Source organism: Schistocerca nitens, chromosome 2 (genome assembly GCF_023898315.1).
Source record: "Schistocerca nitens isolate TAMUIC-IGC-003100 chromosome 2, iqSchNite1.1, whole genome shotgun sequence".
Lineage (NCBI taxonomy): Eukaryota > Metazoa > Arthropoda > Insecta > Orthoptera > Acrididae > Schistocerca > Schistocerca nitens.
The window spans coordinates 330407707-330434024 of record NC_064615.1 but is presented as its reverse complement, the minus strand read 5'-3'; the positions used below and the strand labels follow the sequence as shown (position 1 = coordinate 330434024).

Genomic DNA, 26318 nt, shown 5'->3' with positions numbered 1-26318 from the left:
GGAAAAGAGAACCTGTAACTCTATTGGTAAGACCAGCCATAAGATAGAAGATACCACCCACAACACCATTCACCAACAAATTTAAACTTAAGTAACACAGTTTTATCCATTCATACGAGCCTTAACACCTCCTTCTTTCTTTTGCATTGTTTTGAAGTAATAGCACTATTTTAGAGTAATAAAATGGGAAGAAAGAAGAGAATGTGTAGTATAAGAATCTGCCATTAGGTTATCTTGTCATTTTAACTTACCTTGTGATTCTCATTTATTTTGTTAATTCATTTATCTTGTTAAATTCACTAAAAAGTAATATAAAAACTGAGAATATTCAATATAAAGTAATGGCAAGTATGCAAACATATGAAAAATTGGAAATAAATAAAATAAAAATTGTAACCCCTGGTTGATGAAGGACAACCAGATAAGCCCTAGAACAGCCCGCCTTCTCCCCTCAGGAGAAAGAATGATGAGGTCCCGTACTCCTTGACAGAGCGTAGGGGAATGACGCGGGAGACCCGCGCCGCTTAACTAGACAAGGTCCTAGTGGAGGTGGTTTGCCGTTGCCTTCCTCCGACCGTAATGGGGATGAATGATGATGATGAAGACGACACAACAACACCCAGTCATCTCGAGGCAGGTGAAAATCCCTGACTGACCCCGCCGCGAATTGAACCCGGGACCCCGTGCTCAGGAAGCGAGAACGCTGCCTCGAGACCAGGAGCTGCGGACAGGAAGAATCAAACGTGCTAAAATATATATATATATATATATATATATATATATATATATATATATATATATATATATATATATATATATATATATATATATATATCCCGGAGGAAAGTACACGAAGAACAAATTAAAATTAGACCGAAAAGTTACGAAGTATCTTCGTTGCAGCTCGTCTCTCATTAAATGTAGTTATCTTTTCTTCATAGGATTTTTCAATCTGGAAAAAGCATTATATATTCTACAGCGGTAAAAGATGTTCGATATCCTCAGGAAAATGGTAGTAAGCTGGACGAAAAGGCGGGTGGTATACAGTACGCACAAGAATCAAGAGGGAACAATAGGCTGGTCCCGGCGGAGGTTCGAGTCCTCCCTCGGGCATGGGTGTGTGTGTTTGTCCTTAGGATAATTTAGGTTAAGTAGTGTGTAAGCTTAGGGACTGATGACTTTAGCAGTTAAGTCCCATAAGATTTCACACACGTTTGAACATTTTTGAGGGAACAATAAGAACGAAAGACGAAGAACGACATGCTCGAATTAGATATGGCGTAATACATGGATATAGTCTTTCGTCCCTACTGTTCAATCTATACATCTAAGAAGCAATGACCGAAATAAAACAATGGTTCACGAGTGGGATTAAAATTCGGGTAGAAAGAATATCGATGATAAGATTCGGTGATGACATTTCTACCATCGGTGAAAGTGGGAAAGAATTGCATGACTTATTGAGTGGCATAAACAGTCCAATGAGTAAAGAATATGGACTGTGAGGAAACCGAAGAAAGATGAAAGCAGTGAGAAGTAGCGGAAGTGAGACTGACGATAAAATTATCATCAAAAGTGAGAATCACGAAGTAGACGAAGAGATGAACTAACATACCAAATGCGAACTACGCAGAACGTAAAAAGCAAGCTAGCACTAACCAAATGAATATATCTGCACCTATACTCCGCAAGCCACCTTGAGGTGTGTGGCGGTGGGTATTTCGTGAACCAGTGTCACTTCTCCCCTTTCCTGTTCCAATCGCATATGGTTCACGGGAAGAACGATTGATGGTAAGCCTCCGTACGGGCTCGACTCTCTGTAATTATATGTTCATGATTCTTCCTGAGATGTACTTGGGAGGAAGCAATATACTGGTTGACTCTTACAGGAATGTACACTCTCGGAATTTTATCAGTAGACTATCTCGTGCTGCAATCTATTTCTTCTAACAGCCTTATCTGTACGAATCCCATACTGACGAGCAGTGCTGGTCTAACGAGAGTTTTGTAAGCTCCTTCCTTTGCTGATGGACTGCATTTCCTGTAGATTTTTCCAATGAATCTGTCTGACATCCAAATTACTCGCGATTAATTTTATGTGGGCGTTCCACTTCAGTTTGCTCCGTACACACACAAGCTTGCTCCTAGATATTTTCTCGAAGTAACTGCTTCCAGTGAGTGTTCTGCAATTTTCTAATCATACAGTAAGGGGTCTTTCTGTATACGTATTCGCAATGCGCTACATTTGTTTATGTTGTGGGTCAGTTGGCACTCTCTGTACAAAGCGTCGGTCCTCAGCAGCTCTTCCCGCATTTCGCTACAATTTTCTAGCGTCGCGGAATCGCTAAAAGCCTCATGTAACTTCCGACGCTCTCTACTACACCATTTATATTTATTATGAAAAGAAATAGTCCTATAACACTCCCTCGGGGCACGCCCGAAGTTACTTTTACGTCTGAAGACTTCTTTCCATTGAGAATGACGTGGTGTGTTCTGTTTGATAAGAACTCTTCAGTCCAGTCACACAGGTGGTCTGATGTACCATACGCACATATTTTGTTTATTAGGCAGCGGTGCGAAACTGTATCGAATGCCTTCCAAAAGTCAAGGAAGATGGCATCTACCCAGGCACGTGCATCTACTGCTTTCTGGGTCTCGCGGACGAACAGAGCGAGTTGGGTGTCACAGGGTCATTGTTTTTGGAACCCATGTTGTCCCTACAGAGGAGATTTTCGGTCTCCTCAAATGTCATAATACGCGAGCGTATAACTTCTTAACAACTGATCGATGTCAAGAGTTTTGTGCGTCTGTTCGATTATCCTTCTTGAAAAGTGGAGTGACCTGTGTTTTTTTGCAATCACTAGGAACGCTCCTCTAGAGGCCTTCGGCACACTGCTGCTAGAAGAGGGGCACAATCTTTCGCATACTCTGTGTACAAACGAATTATTAACCCATCAGGTCCAGCGGGGTTTCCTCTGTTCAGTGATTTCAGGTTTTTTTCCGTTCCTTGAGCACTTATTTCGATATATGTCATTTTCTCGTCCGTGCGACGATTCAGAGGGGGAAGTACAATGTGACCTTCCTCTGTGAAACACACACACACACTGCTGTGGTGTTTTACCAAACGGGTATCTTCAACGACAGTGGGTTGATGGCCTCAGTGCTCAGATAAAATTTTCCTGCTGAGCATGCCGATTTTGAACTGTACGGCGTTCCAACGGAAACTTTTTGATTGGCCGTTATACATGTCTTTTGTTCATCAGTTTCATCACGTTTGAGACGTAATATACAGATGGAAAAAATCGCAACATCAGAAAATAATTAATGTAGAGTATTGAAATTTTACAGAAGAATGCTGAAGATTAGATGGGAAGACTACGTAACTAATGAGGAGGTACTGAATAAAATTGGGCAGAAGAGGGATTTATGGTACAACTTAGATAGAAGAAGAGATCGGTTGGTAGGGCATGTTCTGAGGCATCAAGGGATCACCAATTTAGTATTGGAGGGCACAGTGGAGGGTAAAAATCGTAGAGGGAGACCAAGAGATGAACACACTAAGCAGATTCAGAAGGATGTAGGTCGCAATAGTTACTTGGAGATGAAGAAGCTTGTGCAGGATAGAGTAGCATGGATGGCTGCATCAAACCAGTCTCTGGACTGAAGATAACACACACACACACACACACCCACACACACACACACACACACACACACACACACACACACTCCCTCTCTCTCTCTCTCTCTCTCAATGAAATTTTGGGAGTACATTTGTCTAGGTAACATATTTAAGTTATTAACACTGCAAGATTACGGGTTAATATATGCGCGAGGTAAGCCATTGCCAATTAGAAATGCTGGTACATTAATAACCGGCGTGGGCGCCAGAATGTTGAATGCAAAGATGCAAACGTGCATGCATTTTGTTGTACAAGTGCCGGATGTCAGGATACAGGGACGGCTAATGCTGTTTGTGGATGAGGCTGGAGTTGTCGTCCGATGATGTCCCATATGTGCTCGACAAGAGTCAGATCCGGTGGTCGAGCAGAGCAAGACAACATGTCGGCACTCTGTAGAGTGGTACGTTGGTGAGCGTTATCCTGATGGGAAATACCTCTGGAATGCTGTTTATGAATGGCAGTACAACAGGCCGAATCACCAGAATGACGTACAAATTTGCAGTGAGGGTGCGTGGGATAAACGCGAGAGTGCTTCTCTGTCATGTGAAATCGCACGCCAGACAATAGCTCCAGGTGTAGGTTCAGTGTGTCTAGCACGCAAACATGTTCGTTGCAGACCCGCAACTGGCCTCCTAACCAACACGTGGCTATAATTGACACCGAGGCAGAACCAGCTTTTATCAGGAAACACAACAGACCTCCACCCTGCCCTCCAATGAGCTCTCGCCTAACACCACTGAAGAAACTAATGGTGGTTTAGCGTCAGTGGAATGTACGCTACAGGCTGTCTAGCACGGAGTTGTCCTTGATATAAACGATTTGTAACAGTTCGTTGCGTCATTGTGGTGTCAACTGCTGCAAAAATTGCAGTTGCAGATGCAGCCGACCGTTGTGGCCGAGCGGTTCTTGGCGCTTCAGTCCGGAACCGCGCTGCTGCTACGGTCGCAGGTTCGAATCCTGCCTCGGGCATGGATGTGTGTGATGTCCTTAGGTTAGTTAGGTTTAAGTAGTTCTAAGTCTAGGGGACTGTGACGTCAGATGTTCTGTCCCATAGTGCTCAGAGCCATTTGAACCATTTGAACCATTTTTCTTGCAGATGCAGTACGATGCGTCAGAGCCATACGCCGGACACGATGGTTTCCCCTCTCGGTAGTTCCACGTGACCGTCTGGAACCCGGTCTCCTTGAGACTGTAAATTCTGGTGACCAGCGCTGCCAACATTCATGCACAGTGGCTACATTCCTGCCAAGTCTTTCTGCAGTATCACAAAAGGAACATCCAGCTTCTCGTAGCCCTATTAGACGACCTCATTTAGATTAATTCAGGTGTTGATAGTGGTGCCTTTGGCGCCTTGAAGGCATTCTTTACTAACATCAAATCACCACGTCCACTATCAAACTTAACCAACGCTTACGACCGTTACAAAGCAGCCCTGATTTGCATTCTCACAGTGACGCTACTGGCGCCACTCTTATGCGACTTGCGTGAAATCTGAACAGACATCATCTTTCAGATGTAGAAACACGGCTACCAACTTTAGTTTATGACGAATAACTCCGTTTTAGTGTTGCCTTTTTTTCTGTCAGCATATTTGGAATTTTCGTCACGTTAAATTGGTTCAAATGGCTCTAAGCACTATGGGACTTAACATCTGAGGGCATCAGTCCCCTAGACTTAGAACTACTTAAACCTAACTCACTTAAGGACATCACACACATCCATGACCAGGGCAGGAATCGAACCTGCGACCGTAGCAGCAGCGCGGTTCCGGACTCAAGCGCCTAGAACCGCTAGGCCACAGAGGCCGGCTCGTTAAATTGGTGTTTAGAAACAAGAGCGTGATATAATAGTGTTGGCAACTCACGGGCTCGAGCAGTGGCACCTCGGCGCTGTCCAGGACTCTGATCATGCGGCTCTCCGTGATGTTGAGGCCCTTGCGGTGCACCGCCAACCAGCCCCTGGCGCGCTGCGTCTGCACCGTTATGGACACGGCGCCCATGAAGTTTCCCTCCTGCAGCTGGGGGTTCAGCAGCAGCTCGTAGTGCAGTGGCTGTACGTCCTCTGGCAACCTGTGTGGACAGCAGGTGGTTGATAAGTACGAGCACTGCAGCGCACAAGAAATCCAACTCGAGCACTTGTCTCTCTATCCGCATGACAGCTCCACGTATTCACGACTCACCTCATGCCTCCTACCTGCCAATGTCTCTCCCCTCCCCCCACCCCCTCCACCCCCCAAACTCCTCAGCATCATCACGCCTTGGAGAAAGGAAACTGGCTAGGTTTCTATCCCATTATGAATACTCCGCAAGTAAAATATTTGTTCTGGAGATAAGCACGTTTGTGTAGAGCACAAACGTTTTCCTGTAACAGTGGTTCGTTCAAATAAATGGTTCTGAGCACTTCGGGACTTAACTTCTGAGGTCATCAGTCCCCTATAACTTAGAACTACTTAAACCTAACTAACCTAAGACACCACACACCTCCATGCCCGAGGCAGGATTCGAACCTGCGACCGTAGCGGTCGCGCGGGTCCAGACTGTAGCGCCTAGAACCGCTCGGCCACCCCGGCCGGCAGTGGTTCGTACTGTACGAGGTCATTACATTGACGGAAAAAAATCGGAACGCCAAGAAGGATTTGTGCGACATAATCAAAAATTGGCAGGCGTGTTTTTACATCTGAAAGTTGTCTATCTAGATTTCGCACCAGTTGCGTAAGCGTGGCGCTAGTAGCGCCACAATGAGGACGAAAATTAAGTTTGCTTTAAATACCCGCTGTCACGGTCGTGAGCGTCAGTTACCTTTGAGACCGGACATGGTGAGTTGATGTCAGTCAGCAATGCCTTCAAGGCGACAAAGGCGTCATTAGCAAAACTTTACTGAGTTTGGAGGAGGTCGTGTAATTAGGGTGCGAGAAGCTGGATGTACTTTCTGCGACAGTGCAGAAAGACTTGACAGGGATGTAGCCACTGTGAATGATTGCTGGCAGCGGTGGTCACGGGAATGTACGGTCGCAAGAAGACCGGGCTCCGGGAACCCACTTGGAACTACCGAGATGGAAGACTATAGTGGCCGGCCGAAGTGGCCGTGCGGTTCTAGACGCTACAGTCTGGAGCCGCGAGACCGCTGCGGTCGGAGGTTCGAATCCTGCCTCGGGCATGGATGTGTGTGGTGTCCTTAGGTTAGTTCAAGTAGTTCTAAGTTCTAGGGGACTGATGACCTCAGAAGTTAAGTCCCATAGTGCTCAGCCGGCCGAAGTGGCCGAGCGGTTCTAGGCGCTACAGACTGGATCCGCGCGACCGCTACGGTCGCAGGTTCGAATCCTGCCTCGGGCATGGATGTGTGTGATGCCCTTAGGTTAGTTAGGTTTAAGTAGTTCTAAGTTCTAGGCGACTCAAGACCACAGCAGTTAAGTCCCATAGTGCTCAGAGCCATTTGAACCAATTGAACCATAGTTCTCAGAGACATTTGAACCATTTGAATACTACAGTGTTCGGAGCATGACTGACGCATCATACTGCATCTGCAGCAGCAATCTGAGCAGCAGGTGGTATCACAGTGACACAACGAACTGTTACAAATCGGTTACTTCAAGGACAGTTCTGAGCCAGATGGCATGTAGGGTGCATTTCACTGACCGGAAACCACCGCCATTTGCGACTTTAGTGATGTCAAGCGAGAGATTACTGCAGAGCAAGGTGGACGTCTGTTGCGTTTTCTGATAAAAACTGATCCTGTCTCTGTGCGAGTCTTGGTCATTTACCGTGTGAGGTGTGATTTCGTACGACAGCAGGATCACTCTCGTGGTTATTCAACGCACCCTGACTGCAAATTTGTACGTCAGTCTGATGATTCGTCCTGTTGTGCTGCCATTCATGAAAAACATTCTAGGGGGTGTTATCTAACAGGATAACGTTCGCCCAAATACCGCTCTTGTAACCCAATATGCTGTACAGAGTGTCGACATGTTGCCTCGGCCTGCTCGACCACCAGTTCTGTCTCCAGTCGAGCACACATGGGACATCATCGGACGACAACTCCAGCATCGTCCACAAACAGCAGTCGCTGTCCCTATATTGACCGACCAAGTGCAGCCGATACTGAACGCCATCCCACAAACTGACTGCGCGTTTGCATGCTTGCATTCAACATTCTGGCGGCTTCACTGGTTATAAGTGTACCAGCATATCATATTTCCAATTGTTTATCTCGTGCTTACGTTAACCTGTGATCTTACAATGTTAATCACTTACCTAGACATATCTAGTCTCGAAATTCATTACTCTACATTAATTAGTTTTTGGTGTTGCGATTTTTTCCGTCAGTGTATATTAGCCAATATCCACCAGATTTTGGCACCTGCCTAACGTTTAAAAAGTAACTCTGCAATCAGATTCAGAGGACAACGAGATGCTGACCAGCTGTTGTATCAAGCTTTGCTAAATGGCATCATTTGAATGAAGTTCAGGGAAGGGCGTGGCACCGATCAACGATTTGTCAGTTTTTCAGACATGGAACCACTGCTTTTCACTCACAAGTGGAGGCCACGACGTTTGGAACGCGGATTTACTTCAAACTTCGTACACTCGTAGTACTCCATGAGGACAACAAAATGTGTAAGCAGTAGCTGGTACTTCTCAAGCGTTATAGAGAAAATCGCAGGATAATTTAGGTCGTCAAATATGTACCTCTGCGTGGCCGTTATTATCACAAATCTGCGGCCGTTATTAACACGAAGCGGCGGCGGCTGAGTTGTAAGCCGGCACGATAGCTCAGCTTGTTCGGTCAGAGAGCCGGTTGGTCTCTGTAATAAAAAAAAAACTGAGTGGAAGGATCAGCAAACGAACTTGAACAGGATGTCTTGCGACGTCCGCAACGACCAAACACAGCGATCAATAACGAAAAAAAAAAAAAAAAAAAGTTGTTATCGTCGAAGTACCGTAATCGTAGGAAGTTGGTCGCTGGATCGAGTTCCGTTCGGTACCTTATTGTTTTACAACACAGTCATATTCTTTACTGTTTGTGGCAGTCAAAACTTGCAGGTTCAAAAATGGCTCTGAGCACTATGGGACTTAACTGCTGAGGTTATTAGTCCCCTAGAACTTAGAACTAGTTAAACCTAACTAACCTAAGGACATCACAAACATCCATGCCCGAGGCAGGATTCGAACCTGCGACCGTAGCGGTCTTGCGGTTCCAGACTGCAGCGCCTTTAACCGCACGGCCACTTCGGCCGGCAAACTTGCAGGCAACAAGTAGTTTCGGGCTCCTTCCACGTATAAGGGATTTCTCAAATCACGGACAAGCTAGCATTTTCAGAATCATTTTATGCGTTTATATGGTTTATATGGTGCGGAGACCTGGACATTCAGGAAGGAAGATGAAAGAAGATTGGAGGCACTAGAGCTGTGGATATGGAGAAGACTGGAAAAAGTGAAATGGGAAGACAGAGTAAGAAATGAAGAAGTATTAAGAAGGGTTGGAGAAGAAAGAAACATGCTGAAAGTTATCAGCAAGAGAAAACAGAACTGGATTGGAGATAGTTTGAGGAGGGACTGTTTATTGAAGGAAGGAATAGAAGGAATAGTGGAGGGAAAAAGGGGAAGAGGAAGATCTCAAATGCTGAACAATATCAAAGGAGACAAGTATTGAGAAATGAAAAGACTGGCTATGGACAGACAAAAGTGGAAATGGCTTAACCCATGACAGGACCTACCGAAAGGCAGGATACCGTACTACTACTACATATGCGTTTGGTAGTTTACTAGTCGGTAGTTATGAATATTATATTATCTGTGATAATAAAACTTTGTAGACTGCCAAATAACATTGCAAATGTAATAAAAGTTCATCTGATTACACGTATTTTTCCCGTTATATCAACTGTAATATAAATAGTAAAGAATATGACTGTGTTGAAAAAAAAAGTGACGAACAGGACTCGATCCAGCAACCCACGACCTACGATTACGGGGCTTGGCCGCTAACCACTTTATTTCTTTCATTTCGTTCGGTATTGTTCGTTGCGTTTGGTCTGGGCGGACGTCACAAGACATCCGTTCAAGATGATCGTTGATTCCTATACTCAGTTTTTTATTACAGAGGGCGAGCATCCCTCTGACCGAACACGCTGAGCTACCGTGCCGCTATCACTCAGCCGCCGCCGCTTCGTGTTAATAACGGCCGCCGCTTTGTGATGACGGCCACGCACAGGTACATATTTGACGACCGAAGTTATCCTGCGATTTTCTCAATAACGCTTGAGAAGTACGCGCTACTGCTTACACATTTTGTTGTCCTCGTGGAGTACTACGAGTATACGAAGTTTGCAGTAAATCCGCATTCCAAACGTCGTGGCCTCCCCATGTCAGTGTAGTTTGTTCACAACGTCCTCTCTAGTTGTGGATCAGCTGAAGCGGGGAGCAGTCGGCTGACTTCGAGCGGTGAGTGTTTTGTGTCCGGCTGCTGCAAACATTGGCGATCTAACAGTGCGGTACCTGCGTGTACTGTAGCCGTTATGAAGTGATTGACATGCCTTATGATGCCTAATTAGTAAGCACATGTGTATTGCCGGCGCTGCAAGAGCAAAGCGAAATTTCAGCGTTAGGTAGACAGAATACAGAAGAGCACTAAAAACTAACAGCTGTCATTCTATATTCACCGATCAGTTTATAAGTATGAAATAGAGACTAACAGAAATCATTTGCCGGCTTAAAAATTATCAAGTGCTGCTAGAACTCCACACTAAAACTATGAGGAAAACTACCAAATACAGAAAGCCATCGTTGAAGGAAAATACATAATAAGTGTTCGCAAAGAACTGTCAAACTAACCCATAAAAAGAGGCATGCGAGGACACCCACACCCAACCACACACACACACACAATATCGTCCATACTGGACAAAATTATGTTAACCATAACATTCCCAGTTGTAAATTTTCGATGTGAACAACTTTCTACAAAGTTATCTATGGTTCCAGATGACAAACTGCGAAAGAAAAACAACTAATGGTAAACATAGAAAACTACAAAAATCACAGCATGTGGTAACAAGGTACACTCAGAAAATTTTGTTTCTAGTTTGTGAATACTTTCTTAAAAACTCAAATTTACATATGTATAGGACATTTGGTCGTTGATTAGAAATTAGATAAAAAAAACTGATGATACCGTAAATTCAGCGAAACATGTTTTGGGAAAGGAAGGAAAAGTTGTGTTTGGTCAAGGCGGATCCCGTGCAAAAACATATTCAAAGTGCAGCTTATCCCACAACACCGCCACTCTCCCCCTGGCTGCGTATATTGGCCTTTGGTAGCCGGAGCTTGCTTCCTCCACTCCCCACATCCCCATGAAAATGCGTTCAGGACGTTGTGGACAAAACTATAGATCGTATGTTCGCCTCACGAGCTGGAGTGCAACTCGTCCCAGTCCTCCAGCCAAGGAACAATCCCTGACGCTATCGAGAACTGGAACTCGGTACTCTGAATGGCATTCAGGCGCCCTGACGACTCAGCTACGTAGGTGCACACCTCACTAAGCTTATGTCTTTAGAAATAGACACTCTTGTTTTTAAAATAAGGAAAGATAAATAACATCAGTTGATGTTCAATCAAATAAAATTGACATGTTTCTGCAGGTGGCTTTCTCAATCAGAAAATCATGAGCCAATGAAGCGGTTCGTACTGCATGTTCCTGAAAACCGTATGAAAACTTTGGTTTGATGTTGTCCTGCATGAAAATACGAAATAAAGCCAAATTAAAACCTGAAAAAACACAGTATCTACGTTCCACAATAATATTTATTTACAGTGGAATCACTGTGGAACATCAGTACTGCGTACTTCTGTTTTTAATGTGTGTATGTTCCTCCAAGTGCAGACAGAATATTCACAAAAATAATAAAGCCAACTAGAGCATTATGCTGGTGTATGTCGTGACACCCACAAGACGAATAAAACTGTTTTTAGACACATACTGATGACAGCAGCTATATCGAAAACAAAAAATTTAGCAAAGAAAGCTCATAATATCTTCCCAAACTACTCATATATTAATGTTCACCGTTTCAGACCACTGGCATATGGAAAACACACTAACGTAGGCAACAGCTCTAATATATCTGATGCCCTGCAAACATTATGAAATTGCCAACAGCACTGGACGAGGATGATGTTATGTCCTGACCATACCATAGGTAGTTCTCTGATTGCCTATTTCCAAAAAACAGAGGGCGTGGCTTAAAAAGAAGTTAAGAAATATGATCGGACAAGAATGAGATTTTCACTCAGCAGCGGAGTGTGCGCTGATATGAAACTTCCTGGCAGATTAAAACTGTGTCCTGGACCGAGACTCGAACTCAGGACCTTTGCCTTTGGCGGGCAAGTGCTGTACCATCTTTTTTTTTTTTTTTTTTTTAATCATCTCATTTCTTTCGTTACTGTTCGTTGCATTTGTTTAGGGCGGACATCCCATGACACCCGTTGAAGTTCATCGTTGATCCATTACTGAGTTTTTTTATTTTTTTTATTATTACAGAGGGCAGCTACCGTGCCGGCGCCATCTGAGATATCCAAGCACGACTCACGACCCGTCCTCACAGCTTCAATTCTGCCAGTACTTCGTCTCCTACCTTCCAGACTTCTCAGAAGCTCTTCCGCGAACCTTGCGGAACTAGCACTCCTGGAAGAAAGGATATTGCGGAGACATGGCTTAGCTACAGTCTGGGTGATGCTTCCAGTATGAGATTTTCACTCTGCAGCGGAGTGTGCGCTGATACGAAACTTCCTGGTAGATTACTTGAGTATTGCTCATCAGTGTGGGATCCGTACCAGGTCGGGTTGACAGAGGAGATAGAGAAGATCCAAAGAAGAGCGGCGCGTTTCGTAACAGCGTTATTTGGTAAGCGTGATAACGTTACGGAGATGTTTAGCAAACTCAAGTGGCAGACTCTGCAAGAGAGGCGCTCTGCATCGCGGTGTAGCTTGCTGTCCAGTTTTCGAGAGGGTGCGTTTCTGAATGAGGTATCAAATATATTGTTTCCCCCTACTTATAACTCCCGAGGAGATCACGAACGTAAAATTAGAGAGATTCGAGCGCGCACGGAGGCTTTCCGGCAGTCGTTCTTCCCGCGAACCATACGCGACTGGAATAGGAAAGGGAGGTAATGACAGTGGCACGTAAAGTGCCCTCCGCCACACACCTTTGGGTGGCTTGCGGAGTATAAATGTAGATGTAGATGATGCAGGAAGTTTCATGATCGGACAAGTTGATGTGGCAGTAAAATGCTGAGTTGCGAATGGGTTGAACATGTATAACACAATTGGCTTCGAAGCTCTCTGATCGGCGTATTTCCAATAAAGAAGTTGTGAAATGTGATTGGATGAGCTGATGTGACAGTAAAATACTGAGCTGTGATCGGGAGAGCTAAATATTCATGTTGGCTCAAAGCTCTCTGATTGGCCTACTTTTAAAAAAGAGGAGAGGAAGGGGCACATTTTTGGAATTGGGTGGGGGGGGGGGTGGTCGAAGTGTGTGGGGAAGAGTAGAGAGTAGGTAGAGGAGGGGGCTTACGGGACATATTTTATCCAGAATCGTCATTGCTTTCCTGTTGAAAGTGTTACTAGGATCCAGCTTGTGGTTCAGACTGTAACTTCAGCTTTTTGGAGCTTGGAAGAGGACAATGATTCGCCGTGGCCACTAAAAACCTACAAGCGATAAGAGTGTCTATGTAGCATCGCGGTCTCCTTTTGGTCCTTCATAAATAGAATCGACGAGAGAGTGCTGAAAAGTAATGCCTCCGAGTTTTTATGTAAAACCTACTAAAACTTTTTAAATAAAACATACGTTATCATCATTTTACGTCTTTATTCTTCATGTCTACATATTTATTTCTCGACATAGTACACTGGCGACGAAGACATTTCTCCCAACGAGAGACCAGTTTGTTGATACCGTCACGTTAGAATGTTCTACTTTGTTGGCGGCGCCATATCCTCACCTCTGCTTGGACCGTTTCCTTAAGTTTTGGAAAGAGATGAAAATCGGATGGGGACAAGTCGGGATGAAGGATGATCGATGACAGTGAACCCAAGGCGTCGGATTGTTGCAGATGTCGCAGCGCTCGTGTATGGTCTGGCAACGTTATGCTGAAGGAGAGGGTGCATCATACGTAGACGAACTCTTCGTCATTCGAAACGCGATTACAGCAAGCAGTTTCTCACGCACCAACAAACGTAGGTTGGAACTTAAATAGTGGCATCAATGCTGTGGAGACACTATGCAATGGAATCTACTATTGTCGCTGATAGCACACGTTGTTGACACACCTACCTTACCTCAGAGCAAATGGACTCGCCCGTCCCACGTCACCGGCGTGCGCACACTCGAGGGAAACACAGTCACTTGTGCGCGAGCGGTCTAACGTAACGGTGTCACTATGTTTTGAAACAGGAACAACGGAGTTGGATCAAGATTCAATGTGCCAGAGGTCGTACAGCACGACAGTGACATGAAGGTCTTCAAGAAGTGTGCGGGGAATCGGTATTGCCGTACAGAACAGTGGCACATTGGGTAAAAGCCTTCAACGAAGGTCGGCAAACTGTGGCAGACATGTATCGGGCAGGTCGTCCTAGCGTCTCTGAAGAAGAAGTGCGTGCTGTTGCCGCGTTAGTGGACAATGATCGACGCGATACTATTCGTGAGCTCGTCCACTGTGGTGAGTGTACTGTAAGACCTTCGGTACACACACCATCAGATTATTTGACTTGTCGCTCTAACGAGGTAGGCGAGTGTCAGCAATATGTCTCGTGGTCTTATCGTGGCGTGTTTATCTTCTGCCGTTAGGTCAGACGATAGCAATGCCATTGTACGCTTAGAGTAGCAGATTGACAGTGACCAACTTTAAACAGAACTTGATTAATTTTCACACACATTTATTAAAATAATAACAAGCATAAAAATAACTTAACTTGGTTCTGGATGCTATTTACAATTGACAATCTGAAGTTCCTTTGGTATTGGTACGTTAATCTTATTCTCACATATCTCTGATACTTGACAAAGTGTCTATACATTTCACTTCATGGCTATGTACAGGAATATGATAATCTTATTAGGCGCAGACTGAAACTTGACTACAGACTGGTACAGACAAATGCAGACTAATGCAGACTGACTAATCGGAGGTCTGTACACTCGTTATAATACCTCGCGCGTTCAGGTATCACTGCGCGAGTGTGATCCGCGAGGAGAAAAGGTTCTACGTTAGCAGCAATCTCATTGGCTGCGTGACATTAATACGCGGATCGGCGGAAGCAGAGTTTGGTCCGTCTCTAAGACAGCGCCATCTCGTAGTGCGGAGACGGACGAGCGCTGCGCCTGCTCTGTTGTGCTTAGCGGGGCGCGCTCTAGGGGGAAAGTTGTGTACGCGCTGACTACGCGGAACTATGTACACAACACCCACGATACCGGATTGGCACATACGACCGTGCTTCGCATCCTGAAGGAACGCCTGCAAAAATGGATGCGTTACGACGCTGCTCAGACGCACTTGGAGCGCTATGAGCGCGAAGGAGAGGCTTTCTTACGCCGTATCGTGACACTGGATGAAACATGGCCACATCGTACGAGCCAAAACTGAAACGCCAATTCAACGAGTCGCGTCCTTAAGGTTCGCCGCGAAAGTCGAAAGTGCGTCAGAGCCCCAGTTGATGAAAATTATGGTGATTCTCGTGTACGACTGTGGTGGTGTTATCAAAATACACTCCTGGAAATGGAAAAAAGAACACATTGACACCGGTGTGTCAGACCCACCATACTTGCTCCGGACACTGCGAGAGGGCTGTACAAGCAATGATCACACGCACGGCACAGCGGACACACCAGGAACCGCGGTGTTGGCCGTCGAATGGCGCTAGCTGTGCAGCATTTGTGCACCGCCGCCGTCAGTGTCAGCCAGTTTGCCGTGGCATACGGAGCTCCATCGCAGTCTTTAACACTGGTAGCATGCCGCGACAGCGTGGACGTGAACCGTATGTGCAGTTGACGGACTTTGAGCGAGGGCGTATAGTGGGCATGCGGGAGGCCGGGTGGACGTACCGCCGAATTGCTCAACACGTGGGGCATGAGGTCTTCACAGTACATCGATGTTGTCGCCAGTGGTCGGCGGAAGGTGCACGTGCCCGTCGACCTGGGACCGGACCGCAGCGACGCACGGATGCACGCCAAGACCGTAGGATCCTACGCAGTGCCGTAGGGGACCGCACCGCCACTTCCCAGCAAATTAGGGACACTGTTGCTCCTGGGGTATCGGCGAGGACCATTCGCAACCGTCTCCATGAAGCTGGGCTACGGTCCCGCACACCGTTAGGCCGTCTTCCGCTCACGCCCCAACATCGTGCAGCCCGCCTCCAGTGGTGTCGCGACAGGCGTGAATGGAGGGACGAATGGAGACGTGTCGTCTTCAGCGATGAGAGTCGCTTCTGCCTTGGTGCCAATGATGGTCGTATGCGTGTTTGGCGCCGTGCAGGTGAGCGCCACAATCAGGACTGCATACGACCGAGGCACACAGGGCCAACACCCGGCATCATGGTGTGGGGAGCGATCTCCTACACTGGCCGTACACCACTGGTGATCGTCGAGGGGACACTGAATAGTGCACGGTACATCCAAACCGTCATCGAACCCATCGTTCTACCATTCCTAGACCGGCAAGGGAACTTGCTGTTCCAACAGGACAATGCACGTCCGCATGTATCCCGTGCCACCCAACGTGCTCTAGAAGGTGTAAGTCAACTACCCTGGCCAGCAAGATCTCCGGATCTGTCCCCCATTGAGCATGTTTGGGACTGGATGAAGCGTCGTCTCACGCGGTCTGCACGTCCAGCACGAACGCTGGTCCAACTGAGGCGCCAGGTGGAAATGGCATGGCAAGCCGTTCCACAGGACTACATCCAGCATCTCTACGATCGTCTCCATGGGAGAATAGCAGCCTGCATTGCTGCGAAAGGTGGATATACACTGTACTAGTGCCGACATTGTGCATGCTCTGTTGCCTGTGTCTATGTGCCTGTGGTTCTGTCAGTGTGATCATGTGATGTATCTGACCCCAGGAATGTGTCAATAAAGTTTCCCCTTCCTGGGACAATGAATTCACGGTGTTCTTATTTCAATTTCCAGGAGTGTACTTAAACCTAACTAACCTAAGGACATCACACACATCCATGCCCGAGACAGGATTCGAACCTGCGACCGTAGCAGTCGCGCGGTTCCGGACTGAAGCGCCTAGAACCGCTCGGCCACCGCGGCCGGCGATGGTGTTATCCTAACGCATTACGATACTCCACGGCGGACCGTCAATGCACAGTATTACTGTTCGTTTTTGGAGGATCACCTGCGACCAGCTTTGCGAAAGAAGCGGCGACACTTTCTGCGCAACCCACCCATCACTTTGCACAACAATGCGCGGGCGCATACAGCGCAAGGTGTGGCTGCTCTGTTCGGTCGATGGGACTGGGAAGTACTGTACCATCCACCATACTCCCCGGACTTAAGTCCATGTGACTTTGATTTGATTCCGAAGATGAATGAACCACTTCGTGGCATTTGCTGCAGTACTATTCCAGAGATTCGACAAGCAGTAGACCGCTCCATTCGCATCATCAACAGAACAGACTCTGCTAACGGTATACTACGCCTTCCACATGGCTGGAAACTGGTTCTACTCAACGCTGGTGATTACTCTGAAGAACAGTAACAGATGCAAACATGTAACTCTTTTGTATCGGTTGTGAATAAATAGTTGCCACTATTTAAATTCCAATCCTCGTAGTTAAATTACCCACCGCCTTGTTACACGCTGCAATTCGGTGCCCTCTAGTGGCAGAGGGCTGCAAATGTGTAGATACGAAGTATAAAAATGTAGAATGTTAATAAAGTTTGTTTTATTTACAAAGCTTTAAGGGTTTTCGCACATAAAATTCGAAGGCATTACCCTTCAGCAATCTCTCGTATTATCCTTTGTCAGTTCCGTAGCAGACACACGTGGTCATTGATTGTCACATCTTCAGGCGAGGGGAACCACCCAGGCGTACCTGTGGTGCCCCTCTGTCAGTAGCGCTTATCCTGTTAGAGCACGTTAACTTCAGAGCTTTGCGGCAAACACTGAAGTCTGACGACTCATTCTGTGTACCACTAGGCTAAGACTTCCAAGCAGCGACTCCCGTTTTAATTTTTATTCAAAGAGTGCTTTTATGTATACTCATTTAAAGTTTATCACCAAGGTCGATTCTTTTGGACCTGCAACAGTTGTTAATATCTGCTTTTATGCTAATCGTTGTCACGGCTTTGTATGCAAAAACTATTGCGATTCTTAACTTCAGGTGTAAGGGAGAAAAAATGAACAGGCGTTTAAATGCTTTCCAAACAGGTACAATACTTTATTTATTTATCCTGACAATAACAAGCCACAAGGATCTTTCTCACATTTAACCAGAAATTTTTCCTATTTTATCATCATCTTCTTGGCGACGGACCTTTTACAAAAGGTGGTGTATTTGATATTAGATGCAACAGTAATGAGAGACAGTAATGAGAGAAATAGTGAAACAATGATAGCTACAGCAGAATATAACACTGTTTATATTTCTTAGAGGAGAGAAGACTAATAGAGAAAACATGCAGGCTGACAGGGCTGTGAGCAGCGGCAGAAATGGACGTGAGTGAAGAGACGGGAACGACGGAGAAAGTGGAACGCGGGGAAGTCGTAGAAGCTATGAACAGGGCTGAAAAGAGCTGCGCAGTTAAGCCATTACTCCAGTTTCCTCCAACTTCCAGTGCTCCCGCCCACTGGAAACGCATTACTGACGCTAACGAGCCGGAGTAATCACCACAGTGGCTTAATTTCAACAGTATGGGTTTTCCTTAACGACATACCCGTTTACAGGCAAGAGAACTTGCGCGTGCTGTACGTAGTACTTACGTTTTAGGCTGAGACTTCTAGCGTCATCTTAAATGATCCGTTTTTCTTTTGTCCATTATAAAACGGTTACTGATAGCCCGTTACCGTAAAAAGACTGGTTTCGTTTTAACATCAAGGCATTTGCTGCTCCCAGTCTTGATTTTTATTGGTTTAGTTTATATTGCACCATCGACGTTTCGGGAAAATGAGTTCCATTTTTAAGTGTCTTTTTTAGTACTTTTTTACGAAGTTGTATAATTTATTTAATTTGAAGGCAATCGTATCTATCGAAGGAAGACAATTAATAAACATATCAAGCACAGGAAAGAAAGAAACCGTGTGCCTTCTGCCCGAGAAGTGCCTGTCATTAGCTGTCACAAATTAGTGATGACAAGAATACCCTACGAAAAAAGGTCTCGGTTGACTTAGTTTACCAGTCTTCAAATACAGTACTGGCCATTAAAATTGCTACGCCACGAAGATGACGTGCTACAGACGCGAAATTTAACCGACAGGAAGAAGATGCTGTGATATGCAAATGATTAGCTTTTCAGACCATTCACACAACGTCGGCGCCGGTGGCGACACCTACAACGTGCTGACATGAGGAAAGGTTCCAACCGATTTCTCATACACAAACAGCAGTTGACCGGCGTTGCCTGGTGAAACGTTGTTGTGATGCCTCGTTGAAGGAGGAGAAATGCGTACCATCACGATTCCGACTTTGATAAAGGTCAGATTGTAGCCTATCACGATTGCGGTTTATCGTATCGCGACATTGCTGCTCGCGTTGGTCTAGATACAATGACTGTTGCCAGAATATTGAATCGGTCGGTTCAAGAGGGTAATACGGAACGCCGTACTGGATCCCAACGGCCTCGTATCACTATCAGTCGAGATGACAGGCATCTTATCCGCATAGCTGTAACGGATCGTGCAGCCACGTCTCGATCCCTGAGTCAACAGATGGGGACGTTTGCAAGACAACAACCATCTGCACGAACAGTTCGACGACGTTTGCAGCAGCACGGACTGTCAGCTCGGAGACCATGGCTGCGGTTACCCTTGACGCTGCATCACAGACAGGAGCGCCTGCGATGGTATACTCAACGAAGAACCTGAGTACACGAATGGCAAAACGTCATTTTTTCGGATGAATCCAGGTTCTGTTAACAGCATCATGATGGTCGCATCCGTGTTTGGCGACATCGCGGTGAACGCACATTTGAAGCGTGTATTCATCATCGCTATACTGGCGTATCACCTGGCGTGATGGTATGGGGTGCCATTGGTTACACGATTCGGTCACCTCTTGTTCGCATTGACGGTACTTTGAACAGTGGACGTTCCATTTCAGATGTGTTACGACCCGTAGCTCTACCCTTCATTCGATCTCTGCGAAACCCTACATTTCAACAGGATAATGCACGACCGCACGTTGCAGGTCCTGTACGTGCCTTTCTGGATACAGAAAATGTTCGACAGCTGCCCTGTCCAGCACATTCTCCAGATCTCTCCAACTGAAAACGTCTGGTCAATGGTGGCCGAGCAACTGGCTCGTCACAATACGCCAGTCACCACTCTTGATGAACTGTGGTATCGTGTTGAAGCTGCATGGGCAGCTGTACCTGTACACGCCATGCAATCTCTGTTTGACTCAATGCCCATGCGTTATTACGGCCAGAGGTGGTTGTTCTGTGTACTGATTTCTCAGGATCTATGCACCCAAATTGCGTGAAAATGTAATCGCATGTCAGTTCTAGTATAATATATTTGTCCACTGATTACCCGTTTATCACCTGCATTTCTTCTTAGTGTAGTAATTTTAATAGCCAGTAGTCTAATAGAACACATCGAGCTATGTCCTCCTCATTCACACTTATATAAATTACAAATCAAAAGCAGTTTATTTCAGAGAAGTTACTGTTTATATGAGTTTTTTCAGCAGTTCAGTACCAATCTGATTATAAATAACGTAAGGTCGCTTAAGAATTATGCGCGAGCCAATGTCTACACTAACAGTGCATATTCAAACGAATCGATTAGTTAGTGAATTTAATTCTAAGTAAGGTGAAAGATTCTCCATTTCACATCCTTTAGTTACTCAGAATGTATCAAATAATATATCCCTCACTGTAACTGCCTAAATACATCCCACCTCCACTTTCACGTGTCCAGTTTCCGAAACTCTATTCTCAGACATTAGCTCAGCTGATATGAACTTACGAAATGTATTCGCAAACTACTAATGCAATATTACATCAACTGTATGGTTTACTATAGACACAGGAAAAATTGTGCTGAATGAGGACTCGAACGCGGATTTCCCGCTAATCGTGAGCTGTCACCTTAACAAGTTGGCTGTCAGTGCATGCCTCCCGGACCGACCCAGACTTCCATATTTCATAGCGTCTACGTCCCATAGGGCTCGTGCACCGTTCGTGTGAAATGGTTCAAATGGCTTTGAGCACTATGGGACTTAACTTCTGAGGTCATCAGTCCCCTAGAACTTAGAACTACTTAAACCTAACTAACCTAAGGGCATCACACACATCCATGACCGAGGCAGGATTCGAACCTGCGACTGTAGCAGGCGCGCGGTTCCGGACTGAAGTGCCTAGAACCGCTCGGCCATAATGGCCGGCCCGTTCGTGTGATTTCCGCATTGAGAGAGGCAATGTCTTCATCGTGAGTTTACCTTGTTTTGGCATGAAATGCATACACTGCAATGTCTACATTTGACAGTGTCCGTATAGTTCGCTGTAAATGTCTTTCAGACATGGATGCATGGCTGAAGGAATAGACGCTGCTGACGATATACAGCCGAATTAAATTACGAAATGTACCATATTAGATATTCTTTATGTAGTGTAGTCTGCTGACATTGGAAATTAACCTTTTCTCGCCAAGCTGAAGCTTGTTACAACAAGGGAATTTTATAATTTTGTGTCTTCCTAATCTTTATCTTATCGTTTGGCTTATTTTCGTGACAGATTGCAAAAGCTAGCATGAAAATCTGGTATTTTTCCTACAAGCGTTGTCCCACAGTTGAGACCAATTATCTGAACATAAAAGGGTATTTAGGTTTAACAATACCTGAACAAAGGAAAAAGCCTAGTCTGTGGATGAATAAGAACGTAAATAGTCAATAAAAACAGTATCAACATTGAAAAAGTAAAATCTGTTGACAGAGAAAAGTAATTTTCGTGTTATTTGGCTCTCTGAAAGTACAAACGCTACAACGGATGAAGTGAAAACGCACTGTTTACTGCTTTCTAATTATTGTATGATAGTTGTATATACCGGGTGATCAAAAAGTCAGTATAAATTTCAAAACTGAATAAATCACGGGATAGTGTAGATAGAGAGGTACAAATTGACACACATGCTTGGAATGACATGGGGTTTTATTAGAACCTAAAAATACAAACGTTCAAAAAATGTCCTACAGATGGCGATTCATCTGATCAGAATAGCAATAGTTAGCAGTAAAACAAACAAAGATGATGTTCTTTATAGGAAATGCTCAATATGTCCACCATCATTCCTCAACAATAGCTGTAGTCGAGGAATAATGTTGTGAACAGCACTGTAAAGCATGTCCGGAGTTATGATGAGGCATTGGCGTCGGATTTTGTCTTTCAGCATCCCTAGAGACGTCGGTCGATCACGATACACTTGCGACTTCAGGTAACCCCAAAGACAATAATCGCACGGAGTGAGGTCTGGGTACGTGGGAGGCCAAGCATGACGAAAGTGGCGGCTGAGCACACGATCGTCACCAAACGACGCGCGCAAATCTTTCACGCGTCTAGCAATACTTCGTTTTTTTCTTTTGGTTGTAATAAAACCCCATGTCATTCGAAGCATGTGTGTCAATTTTTACCTTTCTATCTACATTATTCCGTGGTTTATTAAGTTTTCAAGTTTATACTGACTTTTTGATCACCCGTTATATATTTCTTCTCGAGAAATAAATGTTGAACGACACGATTACTATTTTTTTTCAAAGTTTCAACAGTGTGGGGAATTTACCATGTAACCTTTTTCAAGAACGTTTATATTGCAGTGCCTATGTTGTTAAGAAGAACGACACAATGTTCCTCACCGCGACATTTGGAAGTTTGGCTCTGGTCGTGGGTCGTGTACAGATAGCCAAAGCGGTTAAGGCGACCGCTCGCGTTAAGCGGGATATCCGGGTTCGAGTCCCGGCGCGGCACAAATTCTCACTGTCGTCATTCTCTCATACAGCTGACTGTTGTCCCTGTTTGCAACTGCGAATACATTTCATGTCTTTATAAATTTTGCTGGAGCCATTAATAAACACTTTTGTTATTGTCATTTTAAATTTTGGTATGCTGGATTGTCCATCATTATCTCGCATTCACCCCTCTGGTGCCAAATTGCACAGCCGACAATTCTTACAACGCATGTAATGTTGGACTAAACATTGCGGATATGAAGACGGTATCTTTTCTTTCGGACATGTCCGAAAGACCAGGTACCATCTTCATATAGTAAAGGCTAACCGGCCATTGACCTTCTTCTTCTGTGTGGATGCACACGTATTGCCCGAACTCTTACGGGATTCGGTAATGGGTAGCGGCACTACGAATGTAGTGTGAGGACATTAAGTTGGGAATGTGGATCTCACGGGGAGCGTACAAGGGATAAGTCCCTGCAGTCACACTATCCTCTGAGCCCTCGGTGGCTCAGATGGATCGTTTTAACTTGTGACATCATTTTTACAGGCCCCGCGGGGCAAAGCTGAATAGCTATAGGATTGATTCGGCCGGCCAATATTATTTTGTTATGCCGGCACGGTAGCTCAGCGTGTTCGGTCAGAGGGCTGCTCGCTCTCTGTAATAAAAAACTGAGTAAAGGAATCAACGATCAACTTGACCGGATGTCTTGTATATATATATAGAGCGTCTGCCATGTAAGCAGGAGATCCCGGGTTCGAGTCCTGGTCGGGCCCACATTTTCAACTGTCCCCGTAGACGTATATCAACGCCTGTCGACAGCGTAGGGTCTTGTTTAACTATCATTTCAAACATTGCGGAGCACCGCTCAGGTTTTGCCCTTGTTCCCGGCATAAAGCAGGTATTGGCAACACGTTACCACATCACTGTTGGAGGCAGGCAGCTGGAGAATAGTTTGCTGCGGCCAATTAACAGCCGTGATCTAGGTAAGTCTTCATTCTGCTAACACACAAAGTAACTGCATTTCTTGAACGGCCTGTTCTTCAAATTCTGCATATGCCACATACTGACGTTTCCGTTATACATACGAGAGATGGAAAATTAACCGTATAGTTCTAAGCCCTAGTAAAATTTACGGTAGGAATAGGGTACAATACAGGACGTTTTGTAATTTGGTATGTAGCGCACCACTAGCGATCTAATAACTGTTATTAACTAATGCATAACCTATAAGTTACGACTTCTTTTGAAAAAAATGTGTAGTATTTTCCCTCCTTTAGTGTTCTAGAGTTAAGAGACGCACACGTTTATTTACAAAAAACAGATACATGTTTCAAGGTTACACTGTCCTTCGAAGTAATCATCAGCATTGCGTATAACCTGTTGCCAGTGATGTGGAAGTCGTAGAAAATCCCTAGTAGCGGTAAATGTGTTAACAGTTCGAGTGGGCCGGTTCATTGCCCGACAAATCCCTGTAACAGTTCTGAAGCGAATGCCATGAAGTCCTTTCTTAATTTCAGGAATCAAGTTGAAGTCACAAAGGAGTGTCGTGGGTGGTACGGCACTACCCAGCCCCATCAGTCGAACAAATCAGTCACAACTTTCACCATATGCGCCAGAGCATTGTGCTGCAAAATTATGGGCGGATCCTGCAGAACGCGTCGCCGCTCCTTTTTCTAAGCTGGTTCCAAAAATGAGCATCATCAGAACTGTTACAGAAATTCGTCAGGCAATAGACCGCTCCACTGTATTATCGCAATCGACGCTGCTAAGCGTATACTTCGGGTCCCACATCACTGGCGATGGGTTATACACAAAGCTGGTGACTATTTTGAAGGGCAGCAAAAGATGTACGTATTTTGTATAAGTTGTTAATAAATAGTTGCGATCATTGAAGCTCCAACCCTCATATACACTGACCAGGCAAAACATTATGACCACTGGCCACCGCGATGTTGGATGCCACCTGGTGGCGTTGTGGGCAGGTGACGAGGTAACAAAAGTATGTGAGCGGAGCAGACACGGATGGAGGATCACCCTAGCGAAGATATGGACTGCAAATGGAAAAATATATTGAGATAAAGAGTTTGACGAAGAGCGGATTATTCTCATGCGGAGCCTGTGAACGAATATCTCCAAAACGGCGAAGTTGGTCGAATGTTCACGTGCTACTGTCGTGGGCATCTACGGAAAGAGGTAGAAAGGCGGTGAAACTACCAGTAGGCGCTAAATGGTTTGACGTTCACGACTCTTCACAGAATGTGGGGTTCAGAGGCTTGTCTGTTATGCAAAGCAGGATAGAAGAGCACAATGCTGGTGCACGCACAAGTGGTCCGGAGCACACCGCTTTCTGTACAGTACTGAACATTGAGTTCTGCAGCAGATCACCCCTACATGTTCTCATGCTGATCGAATGACAAGGTCAGTTACGACTGCATTGGGCACGGGACCATCGGGATTCGATCGTCGATCAGTGGGAAAGTCTCGGCTGTTCGGTGAACCACACTTTTGCTACAGTAGGTAAATGGTCGTCTCTACAAGCGCCGTCATAGAGGTGAACGGCGGCTCGAAACGTGCAGCGCGCCGTGGACGAAGCCTGATGGGAGCAGAATTATGCTATGGGAGACATTATCCTGCGCTTGCATGGGACAGGCTGACAGCTACGAACCACCTGCATCCGTTCATGCTTGATGTCTTCCCCAACGGTGACGTCATCTTTCAGCAGTATAATTGTCCATATCTTGGAGCCAGAGCCATGCTACAGTGGTTTGAAGAGCATTATAGTGAACTCACATTGATCTCTCAGGGACCAAATTTGCCTAATGCAAATCCTATGGAAACTATCTCGGTAGCTATCGGGCGCCGTCACCACGCACGCAAATCAGCAGCCCGTTATTTACGCGAAGCGAATTACATGACCTGTGTGTATAATGCAACATACCTCTGCAAACCTGCCAACAAACTGTTGGATCCCTGATCGCAGCCCGCATCTCGTGGTCGTGCGGTAGCGTTCTCGCTTCCCACGCCCGGGTTCCCGGGTTCGATTCCCGGCGGGGTCAGGGATTTTCTCTGCCTCGTGATGGCTGGGTGTTGTGTGCTGTCCTTAGGTTAGTTAGGTTTAAGTAGTTCTAAGTTCTAGGGGACTGATGACCATAGATGTTAAGTCCCATAGTGCTCAGAGCCATTTGAACCATTTGAACCTGATACGCAGAATCAGTGACGTATTTCCTTCCAAAGACGTACAAACAGTCGCGCGGGGTAGCCGAGAGCGGTCTGAGGCGCCTTGCCACGGTCCGCTCGGCTCCCCCCTTCGGAGGTTCGAGTCCTCCCTCCGGTATGGGTGTGTGTGTTGTCCTTAGAGTAAGTTTAAGTTAGATTAAGTAATGCGTAAGCTTAGGGACCGATGACCTCAGCAGTTTGGTCCCATAAGACCTTACGACAATTTCTAAATTTACGGACAAACAAGCTCTTAAGCAG

General features: G+C 45.6%; 1 protein-coding gene across 1 annotated transcript in view; it reads right to left on the bottom strand.

Annotated features, from left to right (window-relative positions):
- Positions 1 to 26318, bottom strand: part of LOC126236128 (glutamyl aminopeptidase-like) — a 470917-nt gene that overhangs the window by 436753 nt on the left and 7846 nt on the right. Inside the window, exon 2 of the mRNA XM_049945203.1 lies at positions 5548 to 5752. Coding sequence (XP_049801160.1) covers positions 5548 to 5752 — 205 coding nt within the window. The remainder of the gene's footprint in view (positions 1 to 5547; positions 5753 to 26318) is intronic.